General features: G+C 41.1%; 1 protein-coding gene across 4 annotated transcripts in view; it reads right to left on the minus strand.

The window, feature by feature from the left end:
* Window positions 1-17,196, minus strand: part of abr (ABR activator of RhoGEF and GTPase) — a 138,399-nt gene that overhangs the window by 40,719 nt on the left and 80,484 nt on the right. For all 4 annotated transcript variants that reach the window (XM_079566118.1, XM_079566119.1, XM_079566120.1 and 1 more), the window contains 2 exons: window positions 12,639-12,736; window positions 12,428-12,559 (listed from right to left, as the gene is read on the minus strand). In XM_079566118.1, the coding sequence (XP_079422244.1) occupies window positions 12,428-12,559; window positions 12,639-12,736 (230 nt within the window). The remainder of the gene's footprint in view (window positions 1-12,427; window positions 12,560-12,638; window positions 12,737-17,196) is intronic.

Consider the following 17,196-nt stretch of genomic DNA (forward strand, 5'->3'; position numbering starts at 1 on the left):
TGGGATCGCATATCGATAGCGGGTATCGGCTACATATATCCGATACTAAACCAATACCAGTTTTAACTCTTAATGCCTTAAAAACACAACTTTTACCACCTAAATATAAGTGAATATGGGCAATGCTGTGTATCATTGGAATGGAGAATTCAATCTCTGAGTGAGTTTTATCCTCTGCAAAAATTGGATATATTTGACTGCTGAAACCAGTGTTTGTATTGTAGTTTAAGAAATAACTGATCCAACATATGATCAGATCACTTCATGTGAGTTGTTTGTATTAATGTGGCCTAAAGCCTGTCATACCCAAGGATATTTAGTGTAGAAATCCTTGTTAAATGTGTATCCAAGAGTTTATCAATAGATGATAATTGATCCCTTATATCATGACAATAAAATATGACTTTATTGATCTTAAAATGGAGAAAAGAGTCAATTCAATTGTTCACTCAGAGGGCGCCACTTTCAACAGAGTGGTATGGGTAAAAATCGGGTATCGGCAGATATTCAAAACCCAGTATCGGTAGCGAAAAAGCTGGATCAGTGCATCTCTTATTTACACCATCTTTCACAATTTATTCAAACAATAGTAAATCTAATCATCAAACTCTATATTAAAAAAAGACATCAAGGTTTCTGTTGTATCAATATAAACCGTAGAAGCAGGAGGATGTTACACCTTCTTAAGATAAGAAAACTAATCTATGCGTGTCATGTTTTTACGATACCGGATGCCATCACAAATCGGGTAACAAAGGTGCCCCGGCGCCTTCTTTGTTTGGGAATGCACATACCCCACTGGAAAACACCTCAGACAATGAGACAAAGACTAATAAACAGCAGGTAATGCAGGGGCGGGAGTTATTGATATCATTTACAATGCATTAGCCCATCACCCATTCGCAGGACGTCCCGGGGGCTCGGCACGGTCCCATCTGTTACTGCGCGTGTGTGTGTGTGACAGCCCTGCGTGCGCGGGGCAGTGGGGGGTACAAGAACAGGGACATGACGGATCACAGGGCTAAGTGACAAGGGCCAGTCACGGAATAGATGGCTCACCGTATTGGACGCTAATTTGTATTAATACCGACACCAGCGGAGCGTGAAGTCACGGGCACGGGAGAGCGAACACGAGCGCTCATTAGAAAAACGCACTGGGCTGTGTGGGGGAAAACAAATGCTACATGGAATTCCAGCAGCCTGGCGCCCCGAGGGATCCTGGGAGAAAATGACGAGAAATAAAGAAGTTCATTGGATGTAAAAAAGGGGGGGGGGAAAAGTACAATTTGGTCCCCGTCAGATTAATGACATGAAACTGAAAATGAGGCCAGACAAAAGACATAAAAACTAGATTTGGTGCCTTGCAGTTACAAAGCACCATCAGAGCCAACTGTGATTTTAGGCAACGATCATGACTCATAAATGCAGAGCAGTGAAGATGCTGCAGGGAATTTAATAAATGCTTTATTGGGACGTGGAACTGGTCACGATGTTAATAAATACTGCTTTGCTGAAAAAAAGCATGAAGATGGTGAACGGACTTTGACTTCAGCAAAGCACTTCTGGAGGAGAGGCCAAAACAGCAACAAAAACAAGAAATCAGTGAGTCAATGACACCATGATTCCAGCTCAAACTTGAAGAACAATTGTGCATTTAATCCTTCTCTTTAACGACAGCTTAACCATTCAGCATATGAACATGTAATATTTGTTGTTTTTCACCGCATATGCTGACATTTCGGGTCGGCAGAACATGATTATGATATGCACCAAAGGCACTCGAAACATGGCACATTTTTACCAAAATAGAGGAAGACTGTGGTGAGAGGAGATTGGCAGCTTGATAGCTTCATGAAAGCTGAACCCGAAGTAGATGTAAATGTGTTAGGCACATGTCAACACGGTGCCAGCAAAACAGATCATAGCGGTGGAAGTCTTAAGTTTAAGAAAGTTATAATGAAGGATTTGGGATATATATGGAAGTCGGAAAGCCAAGTTTTATTCCCTGTTACTATTGTGAATCTTAAGCACATAAAATGATTGTAAATTTTAGCCCTTATTCAATTGAGTGTAAAAGCCTGTTTAAAGGAAGCCTGGCCTTAGCCAGCCATACACTCAATTATCAATTTCAACCTACTATTCAGCGAGCGAGGGAGGCGGGTGTTGTAGGTGACGTCAAGCATTTGCGCCAGACTGGTTGTAGTTTGGTAATGGCGGCAGATACAAAAGTAAAGGAAGCTCTTCAAACCGTGGTGAAGTTGGTTGGATGTTGGATATTCTGCAGATATGGCTCGGCTTCCAAATATCCAGAAATTGAAGGCTGCTGTCCCCAAGAGTTATGATAGCTTCACTCACTAGGCAATTATGCTATGTGGCTAGCGATATTTCATTTATTGGGATTTGGAAACATTTCATCAAACAAAGGAAAGATAATTGGACAAAACAGAAAACCTTTGGGCAACAAAATGTGGTCAATTTCAGCCAAAACTGCTGCTGAACATGTTTTAGACCATGGTTTTGGTCATTTCAATGAACTCATACAATAAAAAGCGGTTGAACAATGTCAAATTTTCTGATGAATTTAGATTTAATGCCAGTCTGAATCCAATTTGATGCTTTTTTGAATATGCCTCAAACCTCGGCTAGGAGTTTTTAGTTTACTTTATCTTTAAACATATGTAGACAGTCAGGGGCATTCAATAGCAAAATAATGAGACACACAATATCGCTTTGTTCTGAATACTGGCCAACTCCGAGCACTTGTGTACTTGTCGATTACTGTTAGCTCATGGCAGCCGGATGTTGACACACTGTTTGTGCAACTGCAGAGTGATTGGATCAGAACTCAAGGCCTGTACTTTCTCAGCCGGGGCGGATCTACTGGTCATTGTTCATTTACCAGAGGAACACTATCAGCCACAAACATTTAACCAATACGGCCCTCAACGCTATAACGTCATCCCTCTCATCTAATGCTTCTCGTACGAGCAAGAGATCCGGCTTTTAAGCGAGTAAGAAGCCCACCTCAAACTTTACAACCCCTCAGTCGCACTCCGTTTTACAGTAACCCCGGCTAATGCATGCAAAAGGCCCTGTTTGACTGCTCGAGTTGAGAGGAGCCCAAAGAGCTGCCAGGAACCATTCAATGCCCCTTCATCTCGACGTCCTATCATGTTCCAGTTACAGATTATTGGGGCACGGTAACACTGCAGGGGCTTGACATGTGCTCACCCCAGAAGGCCAACCAATAAAAAACAGCCCTCCAGCGATGCACCGAGGCAAGATGGAGAGGGAAAAAAGGGAAGGAATAAAGAGCATGGTGACATAACTCGATGTCAGGATGTCAAGGACTGCAAGGAACATGCAGTTCTCATATACAGCAGATGCATACAGTATGTGATGCAAGACAGTCCGGGAGCTTGTGAAATAAAAAGAACATGTTTGGTAGCACTGAGTTAATGATATGCAAAGGAAATGTCATCATCTCACTGTGTAATTCTAATGATTTGTTGGGTTTAATCAATGGAAAAGAGCTGAAAGAGAAAAGACACATTTATCATGCACTACAATAAAGTATAATGAGCTATAATGAAGATATAGACAATTATAGAGATTACAGACCAGCTTTAAAGGTTGTCCATAACTAACTGTACCACACTGAGAAAAGTCTATGACCATATTTCTGTGAGTTATGCCTTTGAAACGTCCTCCCCCAGATCTGACTTGTGTTTTCATGGAGAAAGGAGGTGCAAGTCGGGACAGCTGCACCAGCTACATAAATATATAACCCTACTGGTGCCACACAAGTTGAACATGTTCAATAAACTTTGGGTGATGAGTTAGGGAGCGGGAGATAAGATAACACATCGCATTTTTCAATTAAAGACTGAGCAAGGAATTTTTGCATACGGCTTTGTAATAAGTGATAGTTCCATTCTGCCCAATCAAAGCAGAACTTGGAAGAGCAGAGGAGAATGTGTGGCTATTGTTCAGAGAAAAGGACCAAGAAGTTTGAAAGATATTATCAGAATAGTTTAAATTCATAAAGTTTAAAATCCACATGCTAATCTTATCAGAGAGCCAAATGAGAATAGGTTTGCAGATGTACAGTACATTTAAGCGGTCAGTAAAATCATTCAGACCTGGAGAGCCTTTACTTTTGAACAGACTTCCAAGTGGTCACGAAGTCGGACCAAACGTCTGACAGTGCTGGTGGGTGTATGAAAGAAAACCAATTTCCCTGTGATAAATGAAAGTGGTGCGCCCAGAGGGAGGACGGGCGAGCAGATAAAAGCATCTCTGGCTCTGACGGGGAAAGATGCGTTTGTGTGAAAACAAAGCAGTGCGGCTGTTAACTCCGACTGTTACATAAGCGTCCCTCTGAAGACGTGGAGAGCAGGAGAGCAGCGCTCCACAGCTCACGATCCAAAAGCCACGCGCCGGCTACTCCTCTCTGACAACACGAGAACAATCAATCAATGTGCAGGAAAAACAGGAGAAACAGCTATGGCCTACAAAGAGAAATCAGGTTGTGGGCTTTGACAAGTCAACGGGCATCCAGCTAGAAAACAATCTCCCTTTGATAATCAGTCATGCATGTGTTTGGAATGTGGAGAGACAGTAATATGACATAGTTTTACACATGGTCTTGTCTTTTTTATTTTATCTAGTTTATTTGTAAAGCACAAAGGCAATTCAAAGTGCTTTACTGCTGGATATTATTACAACAAAGCAAATGAAATCAAACCATAAAACATGAAAATTATAATTGATTAATTGAGCTAAAAGCTAAGAGAGTAGACGAATCTCTTAAGCCCTTCCAGTTTGGCAATACACAAATCTAAAACAAAGTCACAAAAGAGCAACAAAAACATGCCTGAAAAGCAACACAATAAAACACGACAAAAGAGAGACAAAAAAGAGGCGAAAAACACAACAAAAATGTGAGAAAAGGTTGCGCTCAGTTTTGTAGGTCTCAAGTGAGGCGTTACTCTGGCCCATAGGCTGCAGTCGAGAAGCTTTAAGATTTGGGTAAAGCCCAAGTGGAGATTAAAGCAGTACTAAGTAACTCATGTCCCTAGAGGCCATTAGCGCCACTGCAGGTGTCGTGGCATGTTGTGTTTTCTTTACTCATTAATTGTCCGTGAGAGTAAATACTACACTGACAGAAAAGACAAAGGGAGAAAGGGATATTGTTCATCCAATTACACAATGGAGATAATTTTTTTCACTCAAAACTTAGCTGTAAATACTGGGAAGTGGCGCTAGCCCGCAGCTAGCTTTGCCCGTTAGCCTGTTAGCTTCTTTGTCGTGATTCCATTAGTGTGTATTGGTGACTTCTACCCGCTGGCAGCGAAGTTGTGATTTTCTGGCCAGAGACACCAGAGACCCTCCAATCATCCCATTTACACTTGTATTATAAAGACTTGTATAGAAGGACTACGAAAAGGATATAAAGATAAACAAGTTACTTAGTGCTGCTTTAAGGCGGTGGTAAAGAGGTTAAATACTTTTGGTTGTCATTTTGCAAAGCTAAATAGATCTGTTTTCAACCAAGATTTGAACATCGAGTTGAGGCCTGTCTCACATCTGTCTGTTCCAGATTTTAGCTGCATAAACTGAAACGCAGCCTCACCGTGTTTAGTCCTAACTCTGGGATCCACCTTGAGCTTCACGGAATCTTGAAATGGTTCGAAGTGCCCTGAGTAGTAGACCCTTTATATATCAAAATGGTACAAATGTGTCTATAAAAATGGAATATATGGATTTCTGTTGTCAATAATTGTCGTCAGATATTGCAGTCCCCAACTTTCGCGTCTGAACTGGTATGGATCCATTTAACTTCAGGAGACATTGACCAAACGATTTGCGTTTCAGCTTCGAGCGACAGGACTTTGACAGTTGCCATTTACTGAAGGATTAGCAGACACGACCCGGGGTTCGGAGGTTATCTGCTTTGGGGGCGCCAAGAATGGAAATAAACGGCGGTGTTTGTTTCCCCGACAGACCGAAAAGTCAATCAGGCTCACAGCGAATTCCTTTTGTTTAGCTGCAAGAGGACATTACAAAAACAGATCATCCTTTTATCACTATTCTATAATTTAGTTCCTGTTTTGATTTTTTCCAAACCTTTGTAAAGCTTCAAAGCATAACTGAGAAATAAAAGCACAGGGAAAAACAGTTTAAAAGTCCCATTCATTGGCACGACCCCATAAATCACCTTAGCCTTTTACAACTAACCGCACTGCCGTCACAGAGTTACCAGAATCAATGGTGCTATGACATAGATGTATTCATCTATGTCATAGCACCATTGATTCTGGTAACTCTGTGACTCATAACAAGGCCCGCTCCTTAGTCACTGCCTAAATAACACTGGATGACAACGCCGGAGCACTTGAAGTTTCTCATCGGGGCAATGTAAAGTCCGAACAGTGGCTTCACCGAAAAACACACAAATGTTCCTGCTTGCGATGCCCATATAAGGTCAGTCAGAATCCTCCCATCTCTTTAAATAAATCTGAGGGGTCTCCAGAGAGCAAAGCCAAACACCAGGGGCTCCTTCCAAACTGTGTCTCACCAAAGCAAACAGTTCTGCTCCGACCGAGGTTCTCCCGAGGTGCCGATGTTGACTTTGGGAGATTGATGTGTTAGCAGCGGTAAAAGGTGAGATAGTATCTATAACAGGACAGGACACTTCCACAATGCAGAGAGATATACGTCTTCTGAGTAAAGAGACAATACGTCATGTCTCTTACGTTTACAGACCGTGGACAAAAGGAGGAACCCGGTGTTACACAATTAATCGCAATAAATATCCATTGCAAACAACCAAACATCCTGGGTTTTTATTTATTACAACCTTCTGCTAACCCTGGAGGACTTTAACAAACACATTCTGAAATGCATGATTCTTGTACAGGTGGAGCAGTTCATGTTTCAGTCTTCTCTCCTGTGGTTATTCTCCAGGGTTTTTTACAATGTGCACATTGAACTGAATCTTAATTTTAGATCATAAATCATAATTCCCAATAGCAAAGCTTGTCAGAAGAATTACTTTTGATATTTTAATATTGTACAGCTCTAGAAGAAACAAAGGAGAGCAATTTGTCAATTAGTATATGTAAATTGGTGTTTTGCCTAAATGGCATGACGCCTTTTCATTGTACAGTACAACCATTTATGAACTGTGCCTCTATAGAATAATTAATATTTTTAAATATGTTTTTACATCTTAATCCCCGCCTGAACAGAGCACATTTTCTCCAGTTGGGCTTTACACAAATCTAAAAACTTCTTGAAAAAAGGTGTCAAAAAAATAAAAAAGCCCCCCAAAAAAGTCATAAAAATGTGATAAAAAGGCAACAAAAATGGAAAAAATAAAATAAATAAAAAAACACTAAATAGCAAAAAAAAAGTCACACAAAAGGCTATAAAAAAGTTACAAAATACCATGAAAAACATGACAAAAACAAGTGACAACACGAGGAAAAATATTAGATCCTTTTTCTAGGTTTTAGCTTTCAAATGAGGCGTTCCACTGGTCTATATAATTTATTTATTGGTTTATTTGGTCGATGCATGTTAATGGACATACATGGGTCTCATGCATGTAAACATGCCACACTGGATTGTAGCCTTGTAATTTCCATCCGTCGTCCCCGATGTACACTCTCAAACACACTCTCATTCATCATCACCTATTGTACATGTTTTTCGTGGTAGGGGAAACCGGAGTACCCGGAGCAAACCTACACAGACACGGGGAGAACATGCAAACTTCACACAGAAAGACCCCGTCCAGGTGGGAATCGAACCCGGACCTTCTAGCTGTGAAGCACGAGCGCTAACCACTGTACCACCGTGCCGCTGTCCAGGCGAGAAGAAATTCGATTTGGGTAAAGCTGAACTGGAGAAAATGTGCTCAGTTAAGGCGTAAGATGTTAAATAAAATTGCAGCATTAGTTGATGTCGACTAAATCTCTTCCATTGATTTACTTTTACATCTTTCACTGTCTGACATATTGACATTGAATGTGTTCATCGACAACATGTCCCTTCAGGGCTACCATAGTAAGAAGTCACCATAAATCTCAAACACTTCATCATCCTATATTGTATTTCTGTACCTTATACATCATAGCACCAATATCGAACAGTTTTTTTTTTATATTTATAGAAACTAAACATCTCACACGGGTAACATTATCAACAAGGTAACATACTCTGACTAAAACCTTTCTGTCAAAACTTATGGATTATCAAAAATATTCCCAGCCTCTAAAGTCTGGGACAGAACATGCCATTCTCTCCTGTGTCTCCTCTCTTCTCATTTTCCCGTTCGTCTCTCAAAGCCAGCCAACAAACATGTGGTTTACTTATTTGTTTTGTTTTTTTGCCTCTTTTTGGCTTGATGTGGATGTTCCCAGATGGAGAAGTTGGAGCGTAGACGTCTCGGTGACAGGCAGCTGCATCAGAGAGGGTGGCCTTTATTGTCATATAAAATCAAATGATCAAACCGCTTATGAGAAAACGCGGCACACTCGCGTCTATAAAAGTGCAGAATAAAAAGATGCAGATGTAAAAGCTCTGCCGTTCTTTATGGTGTGTTTAAAACGCGATGAAGGAGTCGCAAAACGGTTTACAGCAGGCGTGTCAAAACGGAGGGAACCAGGGACCGAACAAGGACCGAGCATTTTGATGGTTTAAAACAAGGAGATATTCCCTTATTTTCATATTCAGTTAGTTCAGGCAAATGAAGTAACCAGGCAAACATAAACAAAGTCCAAATAAGTGTCAGGAGCAGGTGGTGGCGAGCCGTGTGGGCGTCCCCCGTCCTCAAAAACCCAGTGGGAGAAAAACACTAAACTATCAGCTGCACATTAACTAATTTATACTGGAGGCTTTCAACCATCTCCATCTATAACATCAATATCTTACATAATATCACGACAGAACACATTATAGATATGCCTCACCGCTGGTTAGAGTCTGGTTAGAGTCGGCATCAACTACTTTTAATAATAACAACAATAATAATAATACATTGGTTTTATATAGTGCTTTTCTGGACACTCAAAGACGCTTTACATTACATTATTCATTCACTCCAGACAGTTGCCACCAGTCTGCACCATCGGCCCCTCTGACCACCACCAACCACTCACTCACTACATTCGCCAGGCTTCCTCGTGTTACCAAACAGTCTCCCATCCAAGTGCCGACCAGGCCCTTAGGTTTTTATTTATTTGAGCAGCAAACACTCTGCTCAAAAGGAGTGGGCCGAAGCAAGAGCTAATAAGTGCCCACCCCACCAAAAACAATACAATTAAAATGATAACATAGTGGAACAACAACGGAACACAACAACACGGAAACAACAGCAAAACAATATAGACCATACACACTCGCAGCATCCGACCACGGCAGATGGTATTTACATCATGGCTTTACATGACTGAAACTTCTGCACAGTATACATTCCCCAAAAGGAAGCAATACTGATTACAAACTACTATGATGAGGTCTGACGGGATCGGGCAGATTAAAGGCGGTATGACCAAAACTATGACTACAACATGACAACAGGAAGCGAAGTAAACCAATCAGTGAAGGGCAATCAGTTATTAGCAGTTCTGCGTTAATATTCAAACAGGCTTATGAACCACAAATCTCACCTACTGTCGATGTGTTTTGATCATTTACCACCGATTGGAAAAAAGCTCTCTCTCTCTCCTGTGCAGTGTCCGTAGATTGTTATTGAGTGGATTTCACCTTCCAAGAGTGACGCTGCTCACGAACGACCACAAATAAACGAACCTGATTGCACGCGTTCGTTTGAGTTTGGCAGCAGCGGCAAACGAGGGCGTCCTGCCCAGACTGATATTCCCGTGTATAAAATATACAGCGGGGTATCGTTCTGGATGCTAGTTATAAATAGCTATGAGTGTCTATTACGCTGTTATTACTAATTTACTGTATCTGTAAAAACTAAGGCTGCATAATACGTGGAAAATATCAAATTGCTTTTTGAGGCATTTGAGGCAATACTAAAATATGAACAATCTATATACAGTATATAGCAGACAGCTGATCTATATACAGTATATGTATTATGACTTTGTTGACATCAGTCTGCCCAGGGACTGCAGGTGGAAATTAGCACAAGTGCTATAACCTGGTACAACGCATCTCTCCCTTTGAGGTTAATGTATATTGTACACTGTCCCTGTTCAAATAAATAAATAAACTAAACTAAACTAAACTAAGTATACAGCAGACTTTAAACATAAGAGCCCATTGAGACAGGATATTTTGTTGTTTGCAAAGGATATTGCACTGTCTAAACAATAACAGTCTTTGCCATATGCTAATTTGCTAAAACATTAAGGTTACATAGTATTCTGTCCATAAATCCGTATGTCATTCTTTAAGCTAGTTCATCCTTTCAATCAAAATTACAGGCTGGTTCTAACTTGATTATCACAGAGCAGAGACGAGGCAAAGCGAGGTGCCAGAACAACTTGTACGGTGTAGCTCTTAATGAACTCCGTCTGCTCAGAGTTCAAAAACTATGACTCAGTCTGCTCTCAGGTGAATTCTTCTCATCTCTCACGAAGCATCTGTTTATGGCCGCGCACAAACTGCCAAGGCTGTGCCACATTAGGATGCAGTGAATAAAAGCAAGTGTCTCTATGGTGCACTCCTGCCTCCCAGTCTCGGCTCCTTAGAGACAATCAAAGGAAGCATTCAAGGACAGAACACGGCGAAGGGGAGAAGAGAAAATTGCAGAGTGGTTATATCAGCCAACGGTTTTACTCAAACACTAGAATTAAAAAAAGAACAGGGGGAACGAATGATGATGGGAGTTATTTAGGGTTTTGCTTTAAAATACACTGCTCTGAGTGATTCACGTCTGCCTCACTTTCTATATTTGACAGGAGACAAGCTTTGCCAAAGACACCAGCAACGGATTTGGCTTTAATGTGCAAGAACAAATGGAAAGAGTAAATCGATTTGCTGCGTTTGATTTCCTGTTGTTTGAGGACGTTTCAGAAACAGATATTTAAATTACAGGTTGTAAATTGTGGATATTTTCCCCCACATCTGTTAAGGAGATTTTCTTTGTAAATCAAATTGGTTTTGTAGTTTGTACATAGAGTAGCACAGTAAATCAGTGTCGACTTATGACTAAATCTGAATTCGAGCTATTTTGCTTGTACCTGAAGGATTTCTGGTTGTAAATTATGTTACATTTCTTTTATCAGACAGAACAGTAGTATAGACAGTAGTATGTGTGAGTGTGACAAGGTTTAAAGTGCAGGGAGAGACATAGGGTTAGATTAGGGGTCCACAACTGGCTGGACGTGGCCTTTTCCTTTAACATTTTCAAGAGCAGTGACTGCGTATGTCCGGACCTTAGACATATGTCAAAAGCTACGAAAGTTACGATTCTTTTTTTTAAAATAAGAAAATAAATACATGTAGCTGATGCATTAACTTAGACACACATTTTATACAAACCTCAGCTAGAACAAAAACAAATGTGTTCAAAGAGTATCATTTAACACATAAAATATCCCATTGGCTTGTCCAAACTCCAAAATTAGGAGATGTTTCTGCCAAAGAAATGGTTTTAAACCTGATGATTATAAAGACCCATGACAATTATTGAGAGTGACCACAAAAGATATTGCGATTTCAATAACATTTTGATGAATTGCACAGTCCTAGAGAGACGCAAAGGTGTCGATATTCCCCTGGCACAAGTGCTTCAGCAAACCCCTGCTCTGACTCACACTGAGAATATTTGAATGTGAATCCTTTTCAGAAAGTCTTGCTGTTGACCTATGTCTCCAGTCTGATCATATCAATTACCGAGCAGCAGAAGTGGATGCCCAGTGCCACAGAGGCAATTTGCCGGCACAATCAGGAAAATCACTGAAGTCAAGCTTCTCTTGACCATAAAGTTATGGAAAAAGTGACTTCACAGTAAACTTCAACAACCCAAACAACAGTGACTGAGCCACATGCAGCAGAAACCTCAGATTCCTCAGCAGCGCGTTAACAAGAGTCTGAGGGATTTTATTGGGACGGTTCTCACAACACAACTGGGGAAAACCCTCTGCAACATGACTCTAATAACGCAAACCATCGTCATTAGAGGCCACCAGCACAAAACCACAGCATTGTGAGGAGACAAGGCAAATAAAGTCGAGTCACAAGTTTTGAAACCTGCCCGAAATAAAAATGGACAGTGTTCATTGTGTAGGGACTAGTCAGGCATAACATTTGACATACTGCCTATTACTGGAGCCCAAAAAAGCCCAACCATTAAACTTGTGCCTATTGAGTGGTCATGTTGTTATACCTGACACGTGAATGTGACCGTCCACTACTGGCTCCACAGTTATTCTGCTTCTCTTACCTGCACTTGTCCTTTGCCCATGATCTTATCCACGATCTCGTTGTCGTCTTTGTTGAGCATGCTTTTGTCGTAGCACTTCTCATAGCACAGGATCCGCAGGAACTGGGAACCCTCCAACTCAATCTCAAACTCCTACGAACAATACAAAGAAGGGGATGATCAGCCATTGCTGTAAAACGAGGGAATAATGGCGGATGTATAGTTGACTGACTTCGTTCCACTGCGGCTCTGTGGTGTCTCTGAACACTCTCGTCTTGGCTTTGCTGACGAAGTACCCAAACGAGTCCACTTCCAGGGTGCAGTATAAATCTGAAATGAGCATAAAACGTTATGATTGATACATTATGAAAGATGTGTAAAGACGAGGCTCAGTAAATCAGATTATCGCTGCATAATAAAAGGAAAGCTGTTAAAGTTACCACAGTCATTAAAGCAGATCAGCTGCATGGCCTCATGGGTAATAATAATGTTATTTTATTACGCTCGACAAGTTTTGCATTGATTGCCTGCCAATAGTGTATGTTCAACACGACAGTTTGAGTATAATAGTGCGCAGTGCCCGGGGTTTTATAATCACATGAAGGCTGAGTTTTGTATTTTACAGAAACAATAAGGAAAAACTCTAATGTTCTAATATTAAATGTAGATATTTGTAACTAATTATACTCTTTACCCCTAACAGCTTTACTCAAATCTAAAACCTGAAAAAAGTGACAAAAGAGCAACCAAAAAGCGACAAAAACACAATAAGAAATGCAACAATAATGCCAAAAAGAAAAAAAAAAGACGAAAGACAAAAAAGTGACAGAAAATGACAAAAAGAAACAACAAATGACAAAAAATGACAAAAAAGCAACAAAAGAATGAGAAAAATGCATCAAAAAGTGTCAAAAAGCAGCAAAAATGACAAAAAAAACAGACAAAAACGTGACAAAAAGCAGCAAAAAAGTGAAAAAACACGACAAAAGAAGCATCCAAAATGCAATCAAAAACATAAAAAAAAAAAAATCTAAAACATGACAAAAAAACACACACCAAAAATAGATGAAAACATGAAAAAAAGAAAAAACTTCAAAAATGTGACAAAATAGCGGCCACCATACAACGAAAAAGTTCTGATCAGTTTTGTAGGTCTTAGCTTTCAAATGAGGCGCCCCACTGGCCTATAGTCTGTATATGCAGTCGAGAAGCTTTCAGATTTGGGTAAAGTCGAACTGGAGAAATGCATTCGTTTTATGGGTGGTAACGGGTGGTAAGAGGTTAAAGAAACAGACTGTTGAAATCTGTACAGTATGTGTCTGTACTTATTTCAGAAACATGGAGATGTTCTAAGATAGTTATGGATGCCAGGACTCCACACCTGTGATAGTTGATGCACATGTAGTCGACCTCCTCCTCACTCCTGGACCGTACCAGGTACCACCCATGGGAGCGGCGCACACCGACTCTTACATGGGTCAATTAAAGTCAGGTAATGTGTTTCTTAAAAGTGCTGCAGAGGCGGGTGCATGAGCTGTCTGTAAAGTGTCTAATAGGACGTCCTGAAGCCGGGGCCCTGCTCCCTGGGGTTATCCTCAATTTGACAACATGATGGATGGGCGTACGACTTGACCTCGCACAAAGTCACAGGATTGGACAACGCCAGAAGGTTTAATCTAATACAAACAATGAAGGGAGTTGTTTACAAGGCAAGGAAAATGGCACCTCCCAAAATAAAAGGTTATTGCGATTAGATTTAACAATTTAGATTAATTTCACGGCTTTTCATAACAAGTCAGATGAATATTCACAACCAGGCCTGTTTGATGGCTCCTCCTGCACCTATTATGTTGCCTTTATTTGTCTAAGAAGTCAACAGGCGGCTTAAAACACCATTATCACACCTGTCTAACACACTCCTGCCCCAGTACAGCACAACACATGCCACCCATCTGGACTGAGGGCCATGTTGTTTGTTTTGGCTGCATCCTGAAAAGCTGGGGCATAATTACCCCCAATGAGGAGGAGATTAGTGGCAGCGGTGAAGGGGAAGTTCAGTGCAGGGGAATTCGGGGAAGGGTCCATCTGGGGGATATTTGCGTAGTAAAGCAAGTAAGACTCAGCGGTTATTGTATGCTTCCGCTGCTTACGGATGTAGTAAATCTCAGAATGGCGTCTCACATTCAAAACATGGGGGTAAAGCTGGTCACGGTCTGGGGTTAGAGTGATAGCTGCAGCTCTCAGAAAACATTAAGCTGAGGCAAACCATTACGCACCTGTGAGGCAAGGGCTGGGAAGCAGGTTCCTTTGCATAAATCTAGACCAAAACTGGCAAAACATGAAGAATGAATTACACAGAGAGTGCCATTTTCTAAGGCCGATGCCGATTTTGGGGGATTTTTATTGACCGATGCCGACATGCTTGGCCGATATTTTTAACCGACATTTTTCCAACTCTCTAGTCTGTAATCCTGTAAAAACAAATACTTGGTCACTCCAACAGTGGCCGATATTTTTTTTGCCACTTTAGGTGATTCACTCAAAGTTTTTGTCCAAGTCTTGAGTAGCTGCCATTAGCATTAGCATACTGTTGCTAGCCACAGCATTTTGCATGGCGATCAACTATGCAATTGCGGATTTTATAACTAACTCAGCGGTTCAATTCTCCAGGTTCTGTACTTCAAAATGACATGCAATGTTGACTTTAGTGCAACTTGTGTTTCTGTTCAACAAACTTTTTCATTGTGATGTTTCTCTGTTCCCCTGAGGCCTAGGAAGTCGTCCTACTTCATTAAAAGCACCGACGTTGCTCTTTTTAATGCAACAAACAGGAAGTCTCTCTATCATTTTCGGTCCCGGAGATAGTGTTAGATCTGCCGAGAGCCGATACTATAAAATACCTGAATACCAGATCTATCGGTCGACCTCTAGTGCCATTTATAAACAATATGAGGTTGTAAGTTATCCATTTCTCTTATAAGAAGCAGAAAGAAACTGACCGCTGTAATAGCCAGCTAGATCAATAATTTCAGGTTTAAAACACCTACACTCTGGTTGAATGGATGAGGAAATAGTATTGCTTTGAAATCATTTTGCCACTGCACCTCATTGCCCCCTGCCATCCCAAAAGCTCCCATGTCCCGCTTTGGAAACCCCTGAGCTAGACAAAATACCCACGCTCAGGTGATGTATGTGCAGTTTCCTGTATTGTCTAAAAATGGCTGAAACTGTTTATTTGATTTATTATGCTGGTAATCTTAAATTTGACACTAGGACGTCTGCTTATAGTACAAGTACCAAGGTATTTTAAGGATCACTTCTAGGTACAGTATTTAGCTTTCTCTGCTTTTCACACCTAATACGCAGAGTTAAACTTAACAATACATAAATGAGGCCAGCTGTAGCATATTTAGTTTGCCTCTTGTGTCCTCACTGTGGGACCAGAAGAACTCTATAGAAGTAGGACAAACTCAAATCAGGCCGGAAGCTGCGTCCATGAGTTCCCATCTCTCTGGCAGGTCATCAGTGGGTGCTCTCTGCGTGAACTAGAGGGACTCACTGGTGAATCTGGGGTCTGTGCTCCCTAAAAATCAGAAGCTAATCCAATCCATCCCCTTCCATCTCAATTAAAAGCTTGTTGTGACTGTTTGGGGCGCGTGTGTGTCCGTGTATAGGGGCTTAATCCTGGCCCGGGGCGGTGTGGAGCGCAGGGTCAAACTGGGGGTTGACACAATAAGACGAGTGATAATGGGTTAAAGTCTGGTCTTGGTCCGAGTGTCTTTTTCTGCACAACGACATACGTAAAGGAAAGTGAAATGTTTCGAACTGTGTAATTGTATTGTTTTGATAGGAACCAGAGGGATGAAGCTAATAAAAGTATGCCAAACAGTGTGGGCTGAATTCAATTACACGCCAGATTCATGAGATTATTAAGCTTTGGAGCAGTGCTAAGCCTCCTATTTATTTTATTGGAACTCTGAGAACCTCAAATTTGAGCTCTGTGTCATATCAGCCAGAACATAATGACCAGCTTCAATGTTTAATGTCAAGTCCCTATCGTTACTGCTTCTTCCTAGGGTTATACTTATGGAAAAAGTCCACAAAGACCACGGACATCTAACTCTCTGTAGGCACTTACAGTACACCCACTCCATTTGAGTTATCCGTAACTTATGTTCATCTCTATCCAAGATGCTCCAATTTTCCTGAATCCCCTTTCGCCGTTTACTGCACCCAGGCCTCTAACGCTGTTCTTTAAAAAGACTGATCCGTTACTATCATAGAACTGTTATTATTAATTGAATACATTACTGTTGCCGACCACAGCCCCGGGCGTGACGACATTGCGATGGCTCATTTACAGTACACTGCTGTCACTTGCCATAAACTTCTGGTTGCTGTACTCGCAAAACTGTGTCACCGCTGGTTGTTGACATTTTGACTTTCAAAATGACTAGTTTCATAGCTGTAGCAGGTCATATTTTGCTCAGGTTTGTTGTTCCAAACAATGTTTTTGGAGCTTCTCGACTCCTGCGCCTTCCCTCTCTGACCCAGTTTTCAGACTTTGCCCCAGGCTGAATGGAAGCCCTCTCCCACTGGGGCAGCTCTGTGACAGAAATACCACAACTCCAATCAGATCATTCACTACCGCCTTTATGAGACTCTTCCATCAGATTAGGGGGATTTCTGTGTTTATTTCCTCCGACATAGCAAGGGTCTTTAGAGCAAATAAAGTCTATGAACTCAAACAAGGCTGTGTATATAGCCTAGTAAATCAATGGGAAGTCTCC

Source organism: Gobius niger, assembly GCF_951799975.1.
Source record: "Gobius niger genome assembly, chromosome: 11".
In the NCBI taxonomy this organism is placed as follows: domain Eukaryota; kingdom Metazoa; phylum Chordata; class Actinopteri; order Gobiiformes; family Gobiidae; genus Gobius; species Gobius niger.